Below are 24,796 nucleotides of genomic sequence, written 5' to 3'. Positions count from 1 at the left end.
ATTTTTTTTCTCTCCTTAACAATGGGAAGTAATTGAGTTGGAAAGGGTCAAGCAGGGGAGTGGGAGAAAAGGAAGCAGATCAAGTAGCTGAAAGTAATCTGCATAAGTAGTTTTAGGAGGTTTAAGGATTAAGGAAATGGGCCTTTTTAAGGATGGGTGTGACAGTTGATGCTGATGTGTAGTCTGAAAATGGTTATAGGCGAGGTGAAATGCAGTGTGGGTTTCTGTATTTTAATGTGACCCATTTTGGGCTCATATATTATCTTGGGTTATAAATATTTATATATTTAGTTAAGCTTAAGAAATCCTAAAGCCCAACTACAAGTAAATGATTGTTTATAGGATTTTCAATTCTAGGTTACACTTCCATTTATAGTAGGAGTAGACACTAACAAAACTAAAAAACTGTAGGCCAGCACAGAATAAATCCTACTACCAGCAACACTTTTTTGTCCTAGTGGAATACATTTTATTTTTCAGCTTTGCTGTGTAATTTTTTTTTGTGTGTGTTCATTTTTTTTTTTTTTTTCCTTCAATCAAGATTTTTCAATATATCATTGCTACAGCTGGTCTCTTTGGCTCCAATTATCCTTTGTCTTATTGCCAGTCTTGAACTTTTGAGTGCCACATCTGGACCCCTCTGGACTGGATGTTGCAGGGCTAGTAGAAAGTGGCTTTTGGACAGTGGGTCCATGTGTGGTGCTTTTTAAACTCTCTTCTTTTAACAAAATAGCTATGGAATACTCATCAGGCCCAGAGCTTTCAACTTTTCCATGATACTTCCAATTTCTCTAAAGACTCCCAATTATCTAACACTTACTTGCTAACAGGAGTTTGTGTAATATAAGTATTTGCCTTATGCATTGAGCTTTAGATTGCCTTACTACGGGGCAGTTTTATTGCTTGTTAATAAAGTGACTCAAATAAATTTCCATTTGTAGTATGAACATGCTCTTTGTGTTTGAGTTGGAAAAATAAATGCTTAATGGAGGGTCGCTGAATGAGATTTTGGAAAATTCAGTCCTGCTAGATAGGAAAAAAAAAAAAAAGAGAACACCTTGGATATATCCCACGTTACAACATTGTTTCCTACTGCCTGCTACTCTCCACTTGTCAACTGAGCTGTAGTAATGATAAAGATTGTCTCAGACAGGCTCACAGTATCCTATTGTTGACCAACTTTAATTACCTCTAAAAAAAAGTTGGTGATATTCAAATTGTTTTAATTGTTTTTAACTATATTCTTTCCTTGGTTGTTGTATGTTGTACACACAACATTGTTTGACACAATCCATAATGTTCTACCACTAGGGAAATAAACATATCCCGGATACAAAACCTTATGGATATAGTTGATCCAGAGGAAGGAAAAAAAACCCTGGTACAATTTGCTCCAACAGGGGAAAAGAATTCCTTCCTGATTCCAATGTCAATTCCTCAGTATCCATTTTGTGAACTGGTGCCAAAACCTGGACTGCATGTTTCAGATGTGGTCTGACCAATGCTTTGTACAGGGACAGGATTATGTATCCATCTTTTCAGTCTATTCCTCTTTTAAAACATGAAAGTACTTTGCTAGCATTTGATATCGCAGTTTGGCATTGCATGCTATTATTAAGTCTATGATCTACCAGAACCCTCAAATGTATTCCCCCTGGATAGTATGAAGCATGCATGGTGTTAGCCCCCAAGTGCATAACTTTGCATTGCTCAAAAATAAATGTAATTTTCATTTGGCTGCCCAATCAAACAGTACATCCAAGTCTGCTTGTAGATAGACATCCTGTATGGTCTTAATTTCATTACATAGTTTGGTGTCATCTGCAAACACGGGAAGGGTACTTTTATTCCCAAACTCTAAATCATTTATAAAGATGTTAAACAGTAAAGGTCCCAACACTGAACCCTGGGGTATACCACTAAAACCCTTAGACCAGGGGTGTCAAACTCAAATACACAGAGGGCCAAAATTAAAAACTTAGACAAAGTTGTGGGTCAACCTTTAAATTTATTGAAAAAAGTGAGGATATTTTTCATTCTCATTTGATATAAACCCTTTTCATATGGAAGCAAAGGTTTTGATTCACATTCAATCTGAAACAAGCTTATAAGTGGCATAAAAAGTGTATTTTTAATTTTATATAACAAAAAATCCTATGCCTTTCTCTATTTGTAGCCTTCTGAGTTAAATTTCAATGGTAACCTTTTTGCACAGGCTAACAATAATAACAATTTTCTTTCAATTTCTTTCAATTTTCTGAAAATCCAACCATTCAAGTCCATTCCTTTGGAGTAGCAAGGATAAGTACAGCTGAGGGGGAGGGCTGGAAATGCCAGACGCAGCCAATGCGGAGCTAAATCTTATGAGTGGCCCGCCGCTGAAACTCCCTCTTCATTGAAATAGAGCCTCTACTAAAATTCCCGGTATTATTTGCGTCTATGAAACAGTCCAGTGCGGAGCCAACTGAGCTTCACTCTTTGAGGAAACGTGGATGTAATCCATCAGGTTTAGCTGTTTTGTCAACCTTAATTTTACCCAACTGTTCCTCAATCATATCAATTTTAAGCCATTGTGGCTCATTTAAGGCAACAATATTGCTATTAGCAATTTATTCCTTGTGATTATTTAAGTACAGTACTGTCCAATACATGTAATTTTCTCTGCACAACAATGACACTTAACTTATTCGTGAAGGTATGGCAATGTTCGCTCTGTCATGTCCACTTAGCATATAGGGCAATGTGGAGACATGTGGTGGCTTCCCTGACACAAAGCTTGTCTATCAGGATTAACTACTGCTAGCTCTGCCCAACCCTGCCTGCTGTTTGTGCTATGCACATGCTTCCTAATGGTAGCATACAGATGTGTACAGCGAAACAAGTAAGAAATTGTCCTACATACATTGCGTATGTGGGGAGTGAATAGTAGAGCAAGACTGCCCCCTCCTAAAAACAGTGCCTATGCACAGTACAACAGCTGGATAAGTGACCTTAACGTTCTGCTTCCTGTTTGGAATTTGCCAACCATCCCCAATCTACCCCAATCTACCCCAATCTGTCAATTGGTGAACAACATTAACAAAAGAAAAAAAAAACATTTGCGTATAAGGCACTCCTGAGTTTATGGATCAAACTAATAATTGCTTGGAAACTTTCCTGAAATCAGTTACAGCTGGCTGAACCCTGCCCTGCACTTTATTTTGGCATGTAGTAGAGCACTTTGGCTGAATGCCTGGTCCACAGACTGTCACGGGAGCAAGTAACATTATCAAGGATATCATTGACAGTTAGGAGTCCATTGTTTAAGTGGAAGACAACAGGACAAATTACAGAGGTCTATATTTCCATTACCTTTTTTATGTAATATACAAACCTAGACTTCCATAAACCTGGATCACTGGCTACCCACAAAACCTTCATTGAAAAACAATCTGACAAGCCTTCAGTAAACCTTCCTCTTCATGAAGGTATGCCCAGTTTGGGTAGTGGCTGTTAATCTGAAATCTTTGCAGGCACCTGGGCTGTCTACTTCTTAGACATCTAGTCACAGGGATTGGGTTTTCTGAATGGTTTGAACCCGCCACACCTTTTTTTTTTATTTTTATTTTTTTTTTATTTTTTTAATATCGCTGCAAGATTAGCACTTCTCATTTAGCCCTCATGTTATTCTGTATATTAGTCCTGTCATGCCCTTGCAACATTGGTGTTTAGGTTCTACATCAATTTGCTCAGTCCATTTTCACACAGCAAACACTATTTTGGACCATCTATAACTGAATGTCCTGCTTTGTGTTTGGCAATTTCCCACCAGACTTCCAATGTGTTCAGGCCAATAAAATTTCCTACATTTTACCCTCATCTCTGCACCCAAGGTTCTGGATAGTGTGCTGCTTCCAATGTAATCCTTGCTGGTGTTGCTGGGATTCCCCATATGACATATTTATACTACCCCTTGTTGATAGTATGGTTGGTTCAGGCTCTGTTAAGACAACAGTCCTGGTCCAGCTGTAGCAGAAGTGATGAACTGTCAAGAGTTGATGCTGGAACTTTCAGTGCTTGAACACAAGTCAGGATGTTTCCCTCTGAGATATCCATTATCTGTTGTCAAGCCCTTTAGTTCAAGAGATAATGCTTAGCCTTTGCATGAAGTGCAGAGTATCTGTCTTTTTAAGGCAGGTTCACCAACTCAATTCAAAACAGTTCTCTCCAAACCTGTATCTTTAAAGAGGAACTAAACTGAAAACTGCCACAAAAAAAATACTTACCTTCAATCCTGCAGGGCAGACTAATCCCTCCGAGGGTGTCCTGCATGGGGTCCTGTGTCGTCCCGGAGCTGGCGCTTCGCAGGTCGCCATCTTCGTCTTTTCTCTCACCTAGGCATTAATCATTTGGTCCTGCTCATTTGATAACCTAGTGTATGGGAGTGGGATGGCCTGCTATGCTATATTATCCCCTTGGGCAGTCATCTGCTATGAATCTACCTATTGAGGTGGAATGAGAACTCTTGATGCTATAGGAGTAAGTATAGCTGATTATTTCCAGAGTAGGACTTCACCCTTTAGCCTTATCCACCCAGTTATTTCACAGATGTAAACACTTATCAGGTAGCTTTCCACAGATTCTCTGTCATACCTAGCCTTGAATTGTGAAGACTGCACATGTCTTGGGGTTTTAGGACCTGTGCAAATTATGGAGAATGGATTAGGAGCCCCTTGAATCCTAGTATAAACACACGATCAGCAGGTGCATCGAAAGAGCTTTGGGACCCCTACAAGCAGATGTAGTCACACCCTCTTCCCACGTTTCTACTTTTTACCTTACAGAATGCCCATGCAAAAAAATTAGAACTGGCTAGTAGGACTCCTAACCATTTCTTCATAGGCTCTAACATCCCTTTTGGTGAGCCAGGAGCATCCTATAAATCGGTGATCCTTTGTGGGTTAGATTTTGTGGGTTAGATTTCTTTTATCTGGTATTTTTCGCCAGGGGTATTGCCAGTCCTGCTCACATGGTATTGGGGGTAAAATAATGTACTTACTATTCATTGATAAAGACCCTCTACAGGCAATCGCTTTCACTTCTATCTCTTTTTGTCTATAATGACTCCTTGAAATAATACTAGTTTGCTTGGCAGCGTTAAGGATTTCTGTTTAAAACTTTAGAGCATTTTTCTTAATTCTTCCATATTTTTGGTATAAGAGTCTGAACAGACAGGCTTTTATGTTAGAAATGCTATTTTGGTTCTGGAACTAGTATGTCAGAGTCAGGTGTCCCCCTGTGCTAGGATTGTTTTCTTAACTCTTCAGAATTTTTCCCTTGGTTTAGCTCATGATTTAATTTTTTTTTTCTTCTAATAATTTTGACCCTTTGATGCTTAGAAATCAACTTTTACTATTTATTGGTGGCCCAGGTTACCATAGTTTACCTATGGTCTGAAAGATTGAGTTTTTCTTCCTGTCGGAACATGTTCTGGTTTTCATTGATTGACTCTTAAACATTCAGCATCTATTCAAACTGTTTGGCTACCTCCTGTTTCCTTGCTCTACCAGATGGGCCTTTGGGCTCTCCTGATGCAAGACTTAGGTGCAAGTTCTCATAGTTGGTTCTTGAGCTACAGGCAGTTCCCAGTTTTTGTCTTGGGCCTATAAGAGTTGTTGCTGCTGCCTATGTTTAGCATGTCCCAAAGATGAAGACTTCGTGGACAAGAAAACAATATTATTATTATCCAGTATTTATACAGCACCGGCACAAAGTCTGTAGTGATGTCACTAGCTGTCCCTTGGGGGCTCACAATCCAGTATCCTGTCCATAGTCATATGTCATAAACAGTCTATTTGGGGTAAACACAACCTACCTGCATGTTTTTGGAATTTGGGAGGAAACCAGAGTACCTGGAGGAAACCCACGCAAACACGGGGAGAACCTGCAAACTCTGTGCAGATAGTTTCCTTGTTGAGACCCGGGACCTAGCACTGCAAAGGCCAGAGTGCTAACCTCTGAGGCACCTCTAGTCTGTTGAGGGACAGATTTCTTGCCCTTACATTTGTACTCCTGCTTCTGGTAGTTTGTTGTTTGATAGTGTCCATTCGACTTGTAACTTGTAGTACAACTCATGGGTGAAGACTTGCCAAGTTCCTCAGTGCAGTTTAAGGAAAGGATTTTGATATAATTATCTCCTCTGGTACGATAATTACCCTATAAGAATGATGCTGTTCTGTGAGCATATCTGTTGAGAGAAGGGGGATTCACCATTGTGTATTGTTGTATTTTATCCCAAATGTTTATTAAAGTGAAGGCAGTTCATGTCCTCCTGTGAGCAACTGGACCCCTTCCCCTTTTCGCAGTACTTGCTACATGTTTACAACTTCTGAGTCACTTCTGAAAGTGCGGGAGAGGGCAAGATGTTTTCTGAATAGACTTTAGTGCTGTTATTGTGTTCTTTTGGGATACATTGCTCAATAACACTATTATATTGCTGTTAGGAATTTGTAAATGCCTGATTTCTGGCCACAGATTCAATTTAAAAGCATCCTCAGAAGAATTACTGCTTGCTGGATGTTTCTCAGATTACTCGAAACTTCTTAGGTGTTGGAAAAAGAGCAAAACAACTTTTCTTTTTTTTTCTTTTTTTTTTTTTTTAACTATACAATGGTGTGTGTGTGTATACCAATTTCAGTTAATGCTTTTGTCTTTGCATTCTGGATATGTGCCTTGTGATATCATTGTAAATAACTGTGTACGTATTTTTTGCATATGGTTTTTGTTTTCTGTACAGAATGATATGCTATACACAATATTTTCTATAAAGTATTTTATCTAAAATAAATATTAAACTATTCTGTTTGATTTGCTTACTGATGTACTAGGTTTACACTGAGCAGGCAATATTATACTTCCATTTTTTGGAACACAATAGTTTCCTAACAGTTCATGGACTCAGTTGCACTTTGTTACTTTTATTACTACAGATTGTTAGTTGATCATTTACATCTATTACACCTTTGTACCTGTTTTATTGAAGTCTTGAAAGGTTTTGTATATGAAATACTAATGCGTGCGGTATGATCTAACAGGCCCCAACTTTGGTTTACCTAATTTTTATTTGTTAAACGGGTTATTATAAAATTCAAGACATTTCTGCTAATAAACTAGGAAATGTGTGGAGATTACAGTGAACACTTTGTTGTTTGTATGACTTGTGATTGGCTTGTATTTTGCATTGCAAGATTACTTTTAGGGTGTAGGTTTAGACCATTCAGTTTTAGAACCCCGAATTAGCTGGCAGATGTAATTAAATTGCTGAAAAGCACACTTACAAAATAAATACAATTCTTAAGGTGCGTACACACTTCCAATTTTTATCGTTCCAATCGAACGACGAACGATCGATTGGGCAGAAAATCGTTCGTAAAAAAGTAACCAACGACGCCGACGAACGAGGAAAGTCGCTGGAAACGAACGAACGACCGGACCGACGGATCGGATTGGACGACGATCGTTGAACATCGTTCGTGTGTACGGTCGTTCGGTGATCGTCCATGTTCGGAGCATGCGTGATGAACGAACGTCCGTTCACTTTCCTGTCGTGCACATAGTTCCTCTATCGTTCAAACGATCGTATCTATTGTGTGTACAAGATCTACGAACGATCGTGTCGTTAACTCTATGTGCAGGATCGGTGCTATACGATCGTTCATATATATCGTGCATGAACGTTCGTCGTTCGTTTTCCAACGATAATAATTGGAAGTGTGTATGTAGCTTTAGAGTAATTGTAAATACTAACAGGATTAAAACACAGGAGGCTTTTATTGCTTTCTGTGTCACTAGCTAGATTACTATGGTTGTCCTGATGAAGTGTCACTGAGACAAAGTGATAAGAGAGCTAAAATGTTTGAATAGTAACCAAAACAAAAAATTAAGGTATAAAGTCTATTGCAGAAATCTTTTCCAATGAGAAAACTGAAGTCTCTTCATGTTTTAGAGATGTCCTACTTCCTAATGCATCTCTTTAAAAGGGGGAAGGGAAATGCCTCCAACACAGCATACAGCCAAATTAAATCTGCATAGGGTTTTAAACTTCTGCTACTCTACAGATGTTTGATATTTGACTGTGTTCAAAGGTTAGAGGTCAGTATGCTAAAGCCAGATTTTAAAAGAATATTAATAAATGTCTGGGGATGATATGCAAGAATAACAAGGGTTTCTTACAGTGCTGGTGCTTAAGGTGACCCTAAACTCAAAAATTGAGGGTTAGGCTGCAGGATCTCACCACTATCTCACCACTATTTCACCACTATTTTAGGAGGGATTCTTTGTGTCCTTTGGATCTTTTCACAAGATCCTCTGCTCCAACCTCTTTTCATATCTCTTCAGCACTATGTGCAATCCACACCTAAGATCACCAATAAGCATTATCCAGCACTTCTTTTGAGAGCGTCTATGCCATTGACCCACAAGGTAAAGGCATTCTATCCCTAATATATAACTCTCTCTGACTGTACACTTCCCCTTATCATACACAACTCGATATGAGGTAAATGTCAGCCTTTCCTTAGATCAGGCATAATGGAAACAAATGTGGGACACTCATGCTCATGTCTTTCTACTTGTGGTCTTTTGGGAGGGCCAATAATAGGACCATTTTGTGGTGGTATATTGTACCTACTGGACTCACAAAATTTTATTCTCTCACTTCAGACTTATGGTATAGGGAGTCCCTGGACCCGCACGCTTGGAAGCATATTTGGTGGGAGTGTGCCTGTATAAAGCATGTTTTGATGTTTTGACGGGCCTTCGGAAAGATTCCTTCAATGCACTTAGCTGGTTGCCTTAAACATTCGACTAAACTGTTGGGCTTTGTTCACCGTAGCGCAACAAACTCTTGGTCTGGGTCTTACAAGTGAAGCAAAAGGTCCACTGGTACTAACACTCTAATGGTGGCCAAATTACAATACTCCTTGATGACTTTTTGCAAAACATAGTCAACTTGAATACACCATTATTTACCAAGTGAGTTTAATATTGAATTGTTATCTGTGGTGGTGACCCCCTTTATTTTGTTTCTCCTATTTTCTTTCTGATTCTCTCTGGTTTGCGTTATACATACCCCATCCCTGTCCTTTTTTTAATTATTGCTGTGGTAAGATGATTAAACCTTAGCTACAATTGGACAGTGCATTTATTGAAGGGTAAAAAACAACCCTTCCCACCAACTATTCCCTCAGTGGAATAATGGCTGGGGAGTCTGAGGTCCTTCTTCAGAGGTTTTTCTATATCCTTGCTGGTTTCTGTCCCTGCTTCCCTGACCGGGCTGGTCCTGGGCTCTGGGCCGGGCTGGCCCATTGCCCTTTAAGTCCCTGGCTGTTATGCGTTGCAGGGAGAACAGCCTGCTAACCTGCTACAGCTAAGGCGTCTGTTAAGTATTATTATTATTAAAAAGGATTTATATAGCGCCAACCTAATATGCAGCGCTGTACATTCAATAGGGGTTGCAAATGACAGACTAATACAGACTGTGACACAGAAAGAGAGGACCCTGCCCCGAAGTGCTTACAATCTAGTAGGTGGGGGAATTTACACACAAATAGGAGGTAATGATGGTTTCAAAAGACAAAAGATGGGTAGGAAAGTTTGAATAAATGGGTTTTTCTCTTATAAATGAGTAGAAAGTAGGAACAAGCCAAATAGGATAAGAAAGACCATTCCAGAGAATTGGGGCAGCTCTAGACAAGACAAGAACTGTGGAGGGATTTGAAGGCAAACCTCAGGAGCTTGGATTTGATTCTAAAGTGAAATGAAAGTCAATGAAGGGAACTACAAAGAGATGCAGATACAGAAGTCCAGATGAGAGATAAGAGCTTGGTGTACAAGGAGAGAGTGTACAAGGAGCTTGGTGGCAGTATTAGGAAAAGTTATGAAAATTGTAGTATTAAACTGTACACCGCACATTCTAAGCCTTTTTCTAATAAGTATTAAAGTCAACTGTAATTGAAATATCTTACCTTTTAAAGATTTTTATGGAACACCATGAAAACGAATATGTCTACCTATTTCATTCTTCCGGGATGCCATTTCTGATAACATGCCTGTATGCTCTAGAGTTTAGATTTTAGATATTTAGATTTTTAGGCTGACACTGCCTCTAGCCATGGAATAAAATGAAGTAGAAATACTCTTTGCCTTGGAAAATGAAGTATGTGAAGGGGAAAATTTTGAGGATGGGAAAAAAGCAAAAGTAGACAAGGCCTTTCAGATATTTGTTTTGTTTTAATTTTCCTGATTTACTACAATGTATGTCATGCAACAAAATACAGTAGCTGATCTATAGTGGCCTGCTAGACCAACGGGAGAGCCCCCCTTCCATTTAGCCCTTAAAATCTTATAATGAGGGAATGGGAGAAGAAAGGAAAAATGATTTGGCCTAAGTTCTGTAAAAGCTTTCATACCCAATATGGCTGAGCAGTAAAGATTTTTTTCAAATGTCAGATTTTTTTTTGGGGGGGGGGAGAGCTGTAAATAGGCTACGTGTTTAAATTAGGCATTTGCTTTTAAAGATTCCTGAAGTATTAAAGATGCAACGGATAGGAAGTTGGAAGCCTTCCTAAGAAAGGGTTGGGATGCAAGCTCTGCCATTATTGCATTAGCTGCTGCATGTGTCTCCGGGAATATTGATGTTTGGATGAACTGTGCTTCTCTAAATGTGGCCCAAGCTGCCCTAAACAAACTGCTGGACTCTTTTGGTGATTCGTCTTGCAGATGCAGCAGCTGATAATGTTAAGTTTTCAGCAAGATCTGGGGCTGCACTTAATTCTGCAAGGAGGCAGAAATGTTAGGATGGAGACATGATATCCAAGACCAAATTAATGGCATTTCTTTTGATTGTAACTTCCTGTTTCTGCAGAAATTGGAGAAATTCCTAAAGAAGAAACTACATTTCATGATGACGTAGAGCGGGTACTGGCTTAAAGTATCATGAAGGAGCATATAACTTCCTTGTCTGCCTTCTTAGATTTTAGACTGGCAAGTGACAAGTTAAATAAAAGATTCCTCTTGGCAAATATGCCAGTACAACAAAATATTGTCTCACCTTTAGATTTGACCAAGTATTAGTAGGTCTGCCACAGTGCTTCTTGAAAGGTATTGTCTTCTACTAGCAAAGGTTACATTGGTTACAGCAAATTGCATTGGTTACAACATACAAAGTCACAAGCATTCATCCCAACCCCTTCCCCCCCCCCCATTCCCCCATATGTTGAATTTTACTGTAGACTAACCTGGCACATAGAGGACTGAAGTCAGGACCTGACTTGAATTAAAGCAAATTATAAGTGACATGGTAATAATTATAATTGCAACATTCACATTCTACACTGCAATTAATGCACGTTTAGATATGGTGACAAATATGATTTAATAGGTCTTTGTTTGCAAAACTGTTGCATTAAGTGAATAATACAGAAAGTAAAATGCCAATTTAGTTTCTACCTTCAATAAGTCATTTTTGGCAGTTGCCTTGCCCAGCTTACATGCCTTATTCATGCGGAGTAGCAATTCTGTTTAAACCCCATTTGCATAGTTCTGTGCAGAGATGGCTCCAATTTGTGAACAACAATATTAGAGTGGGCAAAAAAATATATTAAAAAAGGCACAACACCATAACTGATGGTAATTACATGGATCATGTTTTGATTTGAACAGAACTGCTGTTTCTGCTGTATTTATCAGCAGTGCTTGGCTGAACCAAAAGAAAAGTATTATTGATTTAAAAAAAAAATAGTGCCCAGAGTTAGGCTTTTACAACCATTTACATTAACCACTCCCTGTGTATAAAATCTAACCCTGCAGTGCTTCATATTGGTGCATTTGCAAATACAGGTAGTCCCTGAGTTAAGGACATCCGACATATGGATGATTCCTAGATATGAACGAGGATTCCCTGCTTGCTGTGCATGGGGGAGCGGGCAGTTTGCATGAGTTGCAGAAGAAAGCTTTTGCTAAACACAGCCGAGGTTGAGCTGATCTGTAACATCTTGTAACTCCTAAATTACCAAGACAAACTCTGCAGTTGTTTTTTTTTTTTGCAAAACAAAGCACTTGCTCCAGAAGTTGGCTGTCTAGGCTTTATAAAGGTTTTTTGGGCTTTGTTAATTAGCTCAGTGAGGATTTATACAGTAACTGACAGCATGCTGCCTAATAATATATTAAATCAAACATCTGTCCTAATTACATTTATTTAAATAATCTACCTCAGTGCTCAACCCAGAAGTTATTTTAAGCTGGGTGGGAAGAAATTGTAGGTGGGTGGCAGCCCCTGTATTGTGACCAAACTCTTTAGTAACCACTTAAAAATAGCCGGTGGGTGCTGAAAAGTGCCGGGTGGTGCGCCCAGCTCAAAGTGCCTGGGGAGAACCCTGTACCTGTTCTGACTTGCATACAAATTCAACTTAAGAGCAAACCTACAGTCCCTATCTTGTATGTAACCCGGTGACTACCTGTACTGTATAATGTCATTTACACCAGATGTGCCTATTCTGTCCCATATCAACAGAACTTTCTAGCATCCTTTATTCTTGCCGATTTGTATTTTTAACTTGTAAATGAAAAATAATGGATAATTAATGTGGAGAACAATGGCATATAGGACAGTAACATATTTGCCTGGAATTTTTGGATAGAACTTGTTGATGCATGCAATCCCTAATTTATCAGTAGCTGGAGGTTTAAAGGGGTCTAACCCTCCTGTGGTGAGGCAATTGTCTTATATGAGCATTCATTTGATTCCTTCCAAAATTCTTTACTGATTTATTTTTTTTATGTACCATTACATCACAAGCCTGGTCTTGCCAGAGGTATTCCTTGGTTGGCTGCCAAGTAGTTGAGCGCCATAAAATTCTAATTCGATTAACCTGACAGGCGCTAACCTTTTCTATGCTGTAGAATGCTACACTGTATTCCTGCTATATTTAGAAATGCACTGATCATGCTTCACTCATAATTCACTGCTAAATCAGACTCTTTGTCATATGCTTTACTAATCATTTCCATTTTTTTTTTAAATTGGATGCCAGTCACATTTTTTTCTGGATATCCCACTACTTTGTGAATTTGACAGTGTAAGTTATTGACCATTTTTTTGTGTGTGTTTGTGTTTTCCACACACAATGTGTGAATCTTGTCAGCTGTATCCTTCAAGAAAAAGTTATAAATGTGTTAGCCCAGCAGTAGTGTGCTAATCTCTGTCAGGGGTTGTGTTGCATAAAAGGATTAAATGTTACTTCTACATCTGGGTTTTGAGAACAAACTGGCATCCTGTGAAGAACTACAACAGGGAGGGGAAAATGTATTGATTACATGCTTTGTAAAACTACCCTCCTATCCATTATATGTATTTTGTATCATTTTATGCTTTTGACTAAATTTAAAAGTCATTTAAAAAATGTTAGGTACCTACCATACAATTCTACAATTTCTAAAAAAAAAAAACGCAACTTGGATATTGTGGAGACCATTAATTATCCGTGTGATTATATGTGTAATATATATATATATTCTTCTTTCTTTATGAGGCCATGTACAGACATTGTTTATTGTGTCTGGGCAAGGATATGGTATTCTTTGGATGGTCAGTTATTGTATGTAGAGCCAGAACTTTATCTTTGTTTTGCATAAAGTAGATCAGGGCTCTATGGGCTCCACTATTACAACTGGGAATCTGGCATTCCATGTTGGGAATCAATTACTGCCATTAAAATAAATGGACTTGGAAGATTGTCATAATGAAATGTCCGGGAATGTATGTTTTTTTTTTTCTTTTTTTTTTTTTCTTTTTTTTTAAATACAGGTAGTCCCTGGGTTAAGGACATCCCTCCTAGATACCACAGGGCTTCCCTGCTCGCTGTGTGCAGGACAGAGGCTTGAAGGGGGTGGGGTGGTTTGCATGACTTGCAGAAGAAATCTTTTGCTAAACACAGCTGAGGTTGTGAGTGATTCTAGGGGGGTGAGCTATTTCTGCAGCCTCTTGTAACTCTTTATTGACCAAGGCAAACTCTGTAGTTTCTTTTTGCATACCGAAGCACATCTTGCTCCAAAAGTTATTAAATGTTTTTTTTTTTTGCTTTGTGATTTAGGATTTTATACAGTACCTGACACCACGCTGCCTAATATTATGTTGGGACAAACATCTGGCCTAATTGCTTTTAATAAAATAATGTACCTGTTCCAACTTACATACAAACTCAACTTAAGAACAAACCTACAGTCCCTATCTGGTATGTTACCGGGGGACTACCTGTAGAGCCCTATATGTATACTGCTGTCATGAAGATGCAACAGTGAGAGGAAATCTCCCCAAAGTGAAAGGAGTTCCCATCTTTAGGGTTGTCACCAGAACATTTTTCCCATTTGAAAGATTTACTTTTACTTTTTTTTTTTTTTTTTTTTTTTTTTTTTACATGACAACTTTGCCATGGAGCATTTAAAATTACTTTTGTGCCAGCCCACAAAAAACTTTCTTTTGTTAAGGTTTTGCCCTTACATAAACTTTAAAATGTTAAAGTTGAAATAGACGAAAAAAACTGAATAGGCAAGAAATGGGGGGGATGTAAATTCAGAATGGTTATTAGATGTCATAAGGTTAGAAGGTCAAAGTACAATACGAGGGTGCCACTTATAAATTAAAAAGATCAAAAATTAATAGGGATGTTTTAAAGCAGTGGTCGCCATCCGATGGACTGCAAGAAAACTTTGGTGCCCCCCAGTGGGGTCAGAAAAATGACCCCGCTGGGGGAGTGCACCGGCCAGAGCTGCAGACCATTTCCCCTGTATACATTGCAGGCTCGGGACAGTGGACAGGTTGTGTTCTCTGGGTTCTGGCATCATGAGTGCCTTCCCCTTTGATTGACACACGGCTGCCCACGTATGCACAGTCAGGAGTCCGTAAATTTTGTGGTCTGTGAACTCCAAAAGGTTGGCAACCACTGTTTTAAAAGGACTTTTTTGCAGAGGAAAACAACCTTTGTAAAGTCTAAAATATTTAGCTTTTGGAGTATATATTTTCCCAGTGGTCCATAATGGGCCACTCCTTCACGGTGCACTTGAATGCCAGTCAGGAAGTCTTATTGGGATTGTCCATGAAGGCAAAAGTTTCCGTGTAGTAGCTGCAGCTGCACAGCCAGTTATATCTTTGCTATTGACAAATATAATCCACAGTACTTGAAATTGTTTGCCAATATAAGCCTAGACAGTAATGTCCGCTTCACTTTGATGAGTAATAAATCTGGGCCTATAACTCATCAAATAAATGTAAAACACAAGACTCCAATTTCACCTTCATATTATAAGATAACCCTAAGGATTCACTTAGTTTCCACTTATCGATTAGGTTATTTGATTACTTTTTTTATTTTTATTTTTTCAATAAAGACATGATCAACTATAGTTTTGTTTTATTTATTTACCTAGTTTCTCTTCATCTACTTTTAGCACTTGTTTTAAAAAACAATTATATTTTAAGTAACATTCATAAAAATTATAGAAAATGTTCACATAATTTTAAAGGGTTTACAAACTTTCAAGCATTACTGTCTACCATTTGAACATTTGAGTAGAAGACGGAAACAAGTTGAAGAAGACAAAACAAACATGAATAGGTCAAATGATGGGTTAGTTCTAAAGCAGTGAGAGTAACTTTATTCAATGACAGTCACTAGCAACTTGAGCTAGTTATTTGTTAGTATGGAGAAAGCACAATATAGAATTTATTTAAAAGAAATTGCTAGTTTTAGGCTTGTGGACTGTAGATCTATTTAGTTATGAATGTAAATAAAGTCATAACTTGGTGTAGCAGGTTTTTCTGAAATACTTAACTTTAATATAGTTACATTTGTTTATATTGTTTATCTGGGCAAATGTTCTATTCACTAACCCACAAGTCTAAAAACCAATATACTAGTAAATACCTCGGCTCATTATGTAGTGTTGTTATTGTGGGTAATCTCATGCTTTCAGTAAGAATGTCTGTCATATTGTGCTAATGTGAGCCTGTAGTGTTCATTGGTGCGCCAGATATGATCTCAACAATGACTCTGATGCCAACTTAGATGCCAGTAGGCCCCGGACACAGTGCCAGGCTTCTCAGCATTTTTTTTTTTTGCCAGTGTTGACAATGTCTGCTCATACTTCAATCCATTGTTGAAACCTAATTCATTCAGACATTTTTAAAGAAATATTGTATCCTGCTAAACAGGACAATATTACAGGATAATATTAATAATAAACATTACAGTCCATCTAGATGTTTATTTAGTCTTTGAAAAAGAAGAAGAGAAGTGAATCTCTATGCTTAGAGAAATAACCTGAACAATGACGCGTTTAGAAAGTCTGGCAGATCCAGTTCTCCTGTCAAAAAAAAGGCTAATATGTGGATGTGAGCATGCTCACTGTACCTGAGAAGGCCAGAAAGAGGAAAGTTTTTGCTCTGTGGAGAGTAGTTCATTTTGTGCTCCATTTATTTATTTATATATATATATATACACACACATACATAGGTGGAGGCCTAAGTAAATGTAAAGCTTACAATTGGTGTTTACTGCATTGACTAGTATTTGGGGATAAAGTCAGTCTTCATGTATAATAGTTTCAGAATTCCTTATATGAACGGTTTCTGTAGTTGTAATGCTGCTATATAACGCTATTCTTTTCACTAACCACCAATTAAAGGTACATTCATCCCACTGATCTTTTAATTATTTGGTTTTAACAGAGGTTCCCCAAAACCTCTGTTATTTTAAGCTTTTCACCCAGGTATAAAGACTAAAACAGCTGATGGAAGGGAGAAGGTGTAAAAAATGTATCCTGGCTGCCCAGGGCTGCGTACTATACTTGCTGACTGAGTTCAGCCTGTGAGAGTAGTCTGTCAATGATCCACCATTTTACAAAGAAATAGTTGTATAAATATTTGCATGACCCACACACCTCCTCAATCACTGTACTGCCTGCACATCTGTTGCACGGTGGTACTTGCCCATGTTTCACCTTGAAGTTTTTTTATTGAGCCTTCATTACCTGTATTAGTGTACTGGTTTTACAATATTTTTTTTGTTTTGTTTTAGGTTTGGTAAAAGCAGGTTTTGTTTTATTTCCAGGACATGGGGGACATGTACCAGAAAACCATTAAGGGGTTTTAGACACTTTTTTTTTTAATATATAATCAAGTTTTGGTTTTAGATGCACCTAAACCTAGCTAACCTACCTAACTAGCAGAGTGTGCAGTTTGTAGTCGGCAATAGGAAAAATGTCTTCTGTGTCAATGGGGGAAGAATAAGACCTTGTGGTCAGTGGGAAGAAAAAGTGACCCTACCTTGGTAGTCATCGGGAACTTAAAAGTACCCCTCTGCCACAGGGAGAAAACTGCCCCTGTGTTGGTAAGCAACCTTTTCCCCTGTGATTGTGAAAATATAATGGTATCTAATCATATATTGAAATCCAGCAAAATCCTAGATCCCAATCTTAATGATAATCAGCCACATTTAATTAAAGCTGACCCCTTGAAAAATGTACACATATTGCAACTATGTGGTCATTACTTACTAATTAATTTACTAATTGACATTTTGGGGTGTGCACCAATATTAGGAATCTGGATGTTGGGTAGGATATCTTCCCAATACTCCCACTTTCTGCTGTAACATTATTTGAAGGGTGCCTATAAATCTGCTACTTGCTAAATATCTGGTAAATACCTGTTCTGCTGGCCACACCACATTGATGGAAAGGGATGTCAATCTGAATTCTCTTAAAGATGCGTACACGCTTCCAGTAATTATTGTTGCAAACTAACGACTGAAACTAACGAGGATTGTCGTTGGAAATAAACGTCACGGCGGATCTGATTGGCTATCTATTGTCTGTACGGTCGTTCAGTGATCGTGGATGTTTCTGCATTACCCTTTCTCCCTTACATGTCACTCCCTGCATCGTTCAAACAATTGTATCTAGCATGTGTACGCTATTGATGGATTATATTTGAACCATCGTATCGTTACAGCATGTACAGAATTGTGCACAATACGATCATTTAAATATAACCGTGCATAATCGTTGATCGGACATAATCATTCGTTTTCTAACGATAATTATTGGAAGTGTGTACCTAGCTTTAGAGACCAACATTTTAAGGGAGTGTCGGGTTCCTAGGCTTCCGCTGTGTTCATTTGTTCCAAATTTTCACTTGTCACACCTATATGCTCTCTCTCTCTCTCTCCCTCTCTCTCTCTCCCTCTCTCTCTCTCCCTCTCTCCCTCTCTCTCCCTCCAAATTATGTGGGGTTTTATCTTGTAATTTTTGCTGTAGAAACCAGTATTTTGCTTTCTGTGTGGATTGGGCACAATTCATGTAATAAGTTACTAAAAAGTTTTCTGCTTTCCATGCAACAACAAAACAGAACAGTTTGTTCATGATTGTAATTGTATCCAATTTCATACAATACATGCACCGCATATTTCAAAGTTTGGAGTGGGGAGGTGAAGGATGGGAAGTCGGCTTTGCCAAAACAAACAAATCTGCCTTTGTGCTATCCTGGGAAATTGGAGCACTAAATGTTTGGCACTGATTATGTGTTAAAATGTTATCCTAGTCAAGTGTACATTACATAATAAATAACACCTTTGAATACTACATATGCTTATGATATGCTTTAGGTGTCATTTTATGTTTTTTTTTTTAAAGTTTCACCCCTTCCTATATTGCAGAAATTCATGCCACAGGGTTCAATTACCAAAATGAAGATGAGAAGGTGACTTTGTCTTTTCCAAGCACCCTACAAAAAGGTAAGTAGAAGGTCTATTTACATTACTATATGTGCTTTAGAAAAGTAAATGTAATTGTGATAATCTATATAGAATGAAAACTGTATTGAAGCCTGACTTTCCTTGGCATATTGATTGAGCGCCACAATTTTCCATCTGCCTGTCCAGTGTAAATGCCCTTACTGCTGTTGAAGACCGTCATATTGGATATGGCAGTTTTTAGGGCTCACCCTGGTAATAAAGGAAAGCCAGTATGTAAAATTCAGTTTAGAAAAAGGTCTAGGTCTGATTTTCGGCAGACCTAGATACTTCCAGAGTGTTGTGGTTTGTAGGCAATGTGAGAAAGAGTACAGGCTAATGGTAAGCATCATTGACAATATAGTGTGTGTGTTCTATTTACAATGTACACTTATTTCTCCTATATATGTGTTCAGGTACAGGGGTGTTGAAAATTGATTTTGTTGGCGAGTTAAATGATAAAATGAAAGGTTTCTATCGAAGTAAATACACTACAGCTTCTGGAGAAGTGCGCTATGCTGCAGTCACTCAATTTGAGGTAAGACCAAAGGCCAAGGGCTCCTGGGATTGATTAGGGCAATTTACAAATTGCCCGGCTGTTTATTTGTATGGTGTTGCTACTATTGTGAATGTGTCATGAAATGCATTTCTTCTCCTCAGGCCACAGATGCACGAAGAGCTTTCCCCTGCTGGGATGAGCCTGCTATCAAAGCAACCTTTGATGTGATTCTCATTGTACCCAAGGACAGAGTTGCTTTATCAAATATGGTAAGAATTTTTTGTTCAAATTTCCACTTTCACAATGTATATTGCTCATTCCCGCTTTTTTTCTTGATTAAATCAAAATTTTTGTTTCAATGACTTTTATTATTTTTTCACGTTTTCATGTAAAAAATACTACTGTATCTTATTTTTTTACCTGTGCCAACATAGACGTACCTGACTACAGTGCTCAAGCCAACGTTTGTTTAGTGGCTGTAAAGATGTAGGTCAGCAGTTTGAACTGGTATAGAGTACAATTTCGGGGGCACAAAAGCATTAACACTTCAAATGGGTCTTTTTAATGCCCCTAGTGAGTATAATATATACCATCTGGTAGACACCTGTCCAGAATCGCTTGATTGGGGGGATTGACCAGTTGTTTAATAACCTGGTGCAAACCGCACAGCAGCCTCGAAAACATAGGTCCGACCTCTTAACAATTCTAGCCAGCACCATGTACCATCTTAAAAAGAGCTTGTAATTAGCCTCATTAAAAATCATGTTGGTGGAACCATGAGCTGCCATATGCCAAATGGGTTTCCATTGGGCCTCATTCACCGAGTGGACCTGTATCAGATTCCACCTGGAAGCATATAGGTGTGTATGTCCGGTTTACCACTGATGCTCTTGCCCAGCGGATCTCTATCACATATCTGCTCAAAAGCTGTGGCTCTCAAAAGGGGTTTTGGTGTGTTTTAGGGTTTAGGCAACGCAATATAGTGGTGAATTTGTAAATACCTGAATGTTTCCGAGGCTGGTACTTTATACTTATCAAGTAGCGAGGGCCAAGATCATACCCCATTTATTGTTGTGATGCTTCGAATGGAGTCCCTTAGAGAGCTACCATACAAAGCTAGCTGCATTGTCAAACCCCTGTGTAAAAGCCCGGTTGTAACTTGCCACTGGGTTTGTGGGGAGAGAGCGATTCAGGTGTTCTTTTAACCTGTCCCATACCCAGAGGGCATGTTTTAGAAAAGGGTTTTGGATCTGTCACTTCAACACTGATAATAACGCCTTATATTTGGAAATACTAGCCCTTCTTGTGGTTTCAATAAATATAGTATTCTTTTCGCAACTCTTGGTGATACCGTGCTTCCTCTATGGCCTTCACATCCGGGCAATTCCTGATGGTAAGCGGCAAATAGCTCAATTTGTAGGCGATATGGTTTTTGGGCCTTGGCCATATGCCTAATTAAATCAAAAATTTAGAATGACTGTCATGGTGTGATTGTTTTCCATGGACATCAAACAGCATAAATCAGTCATTGTGCTACTATTTGTCTGTAGAATGCTATGCTGATAACGGGTAAGATCCATTTTACAGAAATATATGCATTGCAATACCTAGCTAGAGGCACAGAGGTTGAGGCAAGCCGTGAATGGTAGTTTCTTATCAAACATCGATCTAGATAAGGTAAACTTGTACAAATAAATTGTGTAAGAGTTTTTGTTTTTTTTCTGAGACAAACTAAAGTAGTTTTCAACAGGTAGGGGACTTTGACACTTGTTTCTATATTGGGGTATGTACACACGTCAGATGATTATCATCCAAAACAAACAGTCATGCTCATCGGGCAAGAATCTGACATGTACAGAAGTAGTCTGTGGTTCATCCATCCATCTGTCAGGATGGATTCATGAAGGACCACTATAAATGTCAAGGGAGGTTTTATTCAGATTGCTTTTGTGCTTTCATTTTTTGTATCCTACTCTGTAGAACCTAATTGAACGCAAGTCATACCCTGATGACAAGAACCTGGTGGAAGTAAAGTTTGCTCGCACACCCATAATGTCGACCTATCTTGTGGCCTTTGTGGTGGGAGAGTACGACTTTGTGGAAACGCGATCTGCAGATGGAGTGCTGGTCCGTGTTTACACTCCAGTTGGAAAAGCAGAGCAGGGAAAGTTTGCTTTGGAGGTAAGTTCTGTTTTGGGTCTGCTGATTTGTTTGTTATAAATTAGTACCCAACACCCCACCAACTTTTGTGTATTGCTCCTTCAGGTTGCTGCTAAAACTCTGCCTTTCTATAAGGATTACTTCAATGTGCCCTACCCTCTTCCCAAGATTGACCTCATCGCCATTGCAGACTTTGCAGCTGGTAAAGTTACCACTAACTAGCCTGCTGTACAGGCGACACCCTGTCTCCTGCTTTGATTCCCTTCCTTACTCTCTATTTGTTTTTTGCAGGAGCCATGGAAAACTGGGGCCTGGTCACATACAGGTATATATTTTCCTTCTCCGTTGTGCTTTGGGGTTTTGCTTTTCCAAAAAAACTGTGTACTGGTTAAATCAGTACTCAAATCCCGAAAAGGGCAGACTAGGTCCCCTTCTCCAATATGCATTCTTATCTGCCTGATCATTCGAGCAAGGTGTCAAGATAACCAGCAATCCTAGATTTCTATGCGGTTGCTAGCAGTGAATAAACTGGCATGGGATTTGCATTATCCTAGCCCATTTGATCAAGATGGCTGAAAATCACATGAAGGAGGAGGGAGATGGAAGATGATTGTGAAGCTCTGCGACAGAACAGGGATTTAGTTTGTCTTTATTACTTAATTACTTTTTCTGCCATACACAAATACTTTCACCTAATAAACATAACCTGCCCATTTCTGTCAGCATTTTCTGAAGCTTTCTAGCTAAAGAACTTCGGTTCATAGGGTAATTTGTACCCTCATCCCCCCATAAAACCACTTTAGGGTTTTCAAAGGTGATAGTAAAAGTGTTTTCTTTGACTCAATAGAATGTTCTAAGACTGACGGTGGAGAAATTGATGTTTGTAGCCATAGAAATCAAATTATTATTTTCCTATACTTTGATGCAAGGTTTAGATGTAAAAGTATTTTTTTGCAGTAGGCCTAGAATGCTCTCCCCCCCGCCCCCCGCACAATTATATGTAATTGTTTTGTAAATAATGGTAAAAACCAAAGGACCATTTAAACAGGAGGGTAATAGGCATTGCATATGTATATGTTTTACCAGTTTTTCAGATTTGTTAGATTTTAAATATATCCAATATGTTGGCTTGGGCTATACTAGTATTGAAAACAAATGCCAGGATCACAAGGGTGTTTTCAACTGAACGGTACATTTCCCAGCACACCCTCATCAAACTAGTCATTAAAATGTCTTAGCATTTTAGATTCATTGAATTGTCCCATTATTATTATCTTGTTTTTATATAGTGCCAACATATTATGCAGCACTGGTCATGTCACTAACTGTCCCTCAGAAGTGCTCACAATCTAATGTCCACCTACCATAGGCATATGTCATTACCACAGTCTAAGGCCAATTTGGGAGGAGGCCAATTATAACTGCATATTTTGGAATGTGAGAGAAATCCGAATATCCGGAGGAAACCCATGCAAACTTCATGTAGTTTCTGGCTGAGATTCGAACCTGGGACCTAGTACTGGAAAGGCCAGAGTGCTAACCTCTGAACCACCGTGCTGCCCCAGCCCCCCTATCCACATGACCCCATCTTATTTATAGTTCTCAAGATATCTGCTGCCTAACATTTTTGATTTGTTCCAGATCCATTGCTATGCTGTATTTTTACAAATATTTATATATTTGTGTGTATATATATATATATATATATATATATATATGTGTGTGTGTGTATATACACACACACAGTTGTTACAGAGCCCAAAGATTGTTTCCCATGATGGCTGTTTTTGGATGAATTGGGCTGCATTTTATTGTCTCATAATGATTGTCAACCTAATTGATTATAACAGGTCATGTGCAACCCCTGAAATGATTAAAGGCATGCACCTAATACTCCGTGAATGAAATGCTAAAGAAAACTGTCAGACTATAAAGTATACAGCAGAAGATGGTCAGACACGGAGGGACATACTTTAGGAGACAACCATATACTGACAACACATTACATGAGACTGCTAGAGTTCACTTCCACTCTTTTACAAATTGGGGCTTTCTCATTAGTGCTATTTACACTGACCTAGTAACTTGTGCCCTATTTATTATTTTCAACAGCATGATACATTATAAAAATGGTACAAAAGAAATCCAGCCCTTTTCAAGTCTAAACGCTCTAAACAAAAAAAATTGTTTTTTACTGGGCTCACTTAGCACTTTGGTAAGAAAAACACAGGCCACCTTTTACAGGAGAGCGGGAAAGTGATCTGTCAAATTATCTGTTCAATGTTTCCCTCTGGTATAAAAATATGTACTCGGTTCTCTCTACCTGACATTGGATTGTCTAAATCCTGACATTTGATGACTGGAGCTAGATAAAAATGTTATATTTCACATGCTTTTCTTTTATTATGAAAGTGATTTCTTTGTTTGCATGACATGCTATGACTTTGTTAGCAACAAAGGATTTTGCAGTTTTGCTTTTCAGTCAGTGGTTCCTCAAGGGGGTAGGAAGTTTAATCTCTCAAGGCAATACTAGTGATACGTTTGCTTACATGAAGAGGTTTTCAAAATTAGATATGAGACCATACAGTGTGGTTGATAATCATTAATAATAAAATATTGTATTTTATGTTGTGAAGTGTAATGTAATAAAGCCTCAGTCATAGATGTTTTCTCTCTTCATATTAGGGAGACAGCTCTGCTTATTGATCCCAAGAACTCTTGCTCTTCCTCCCGCCAGTGGGTGGCACTAGTTGTTGGACATGAATTGGCACACCAGTGGTTTGGTAATCTAGTCACCATGGTAAGCATGCTTTTTGGGATTTGGGAACATCTAAGATGTTTTAGAAATATGTAATATGGTATATTACAAAAGAAAACATAACTGAATGGAGATCATTTCATATTGTATCTCATATTTTTACCGTTAAGTTTCTATCTTGGATACATTTTCACAGTCCCTGTCTGATTACCAGTCTCTGTTAAAAGAATTACTGTATTTTTCGCACTAGAAGACCCACCAAGGTTTAGAGGAGGAAAACATGAAAAAAAATATTCTGAACCAGTATTATAATTTGCAGTTCTCTACCCTCCTACATTAAGCAGCCCCCTCCTGTGTAAGCTTTGCCTACTGTGTCCCCCTGCACTGAGCAAGCCCCATCAATGTCTCCTCTCTCCCCCATGACACATTTGTGTCATTACTTGTCCTGTGCACGGGGTCAGGGCTGTGAGCGGTGGCCGGGCTCTGCAATCCGGGCTCCTCTGTGTTGCTGCTGAATTGCACTGGGAGGACAGAGCTGGCCGTCACACACATACA

The 24,796-nt window shown here is 38.6% G+C and overlaps 1 protein-coding gene across 1 annotated transcript in view; it reads left to right on the top strand.

The window, feature by feature from the left end:
* NPEPPS (aminopeptidase puromycin sensitive) overlaps positions 1–24,796 on the top strand; it is a 49,822-nt gene that overhangs the window by 10,231 nt on the left and 14,795 nt on the right. The window contains exons 2-8 of the mRNA XM_072413694.1: positions 18,750–18,827; positions 19,241–19,362; positions 19,485–19,592; positions 21,304–21,504; positions 21,589–21,685; positions 21,775–21,808; positions 24,169–24,283. Coding sequence (XP_072269795.1) covers positions 18,750–18,827; positions 19,241–19,362; positions 19,485–19,592; positions 21,304–21,504; positions 21,589–21,685; positions 21,775–21,808; positions 24,169–24,283 — 755 coding nt within the window. The remainder of the gene's footprint in view (positions 1–18,749; positions 18,828–19,240; positions 19,363–19,484; positions 19,593–21,303; positions 21,505–21,588; positions 21,686–21,774; positions 21,809–24,168; positions 24,284–24,796) is intronic.

The sequence above is a fragment of the Pyxicephalus adspersus genome, chromosome 6, assembly GCF_032062135.1.
Source record: "Pyxicephalus adspersus chromosome 6, UCB_Pads_2.0, whole genome shotgun sequence".
Taxonomy (NCBI): domain Eukaryota; kingdom Metazoa; phylum Chordata; class Amphibia; order Anura; family Pyxicephalidae; genus Pyxicephalus; species Pyxicephalus adspersus.
This window is presented reverse-complemented; position numbering and strand designations above follow the sequence as displayed.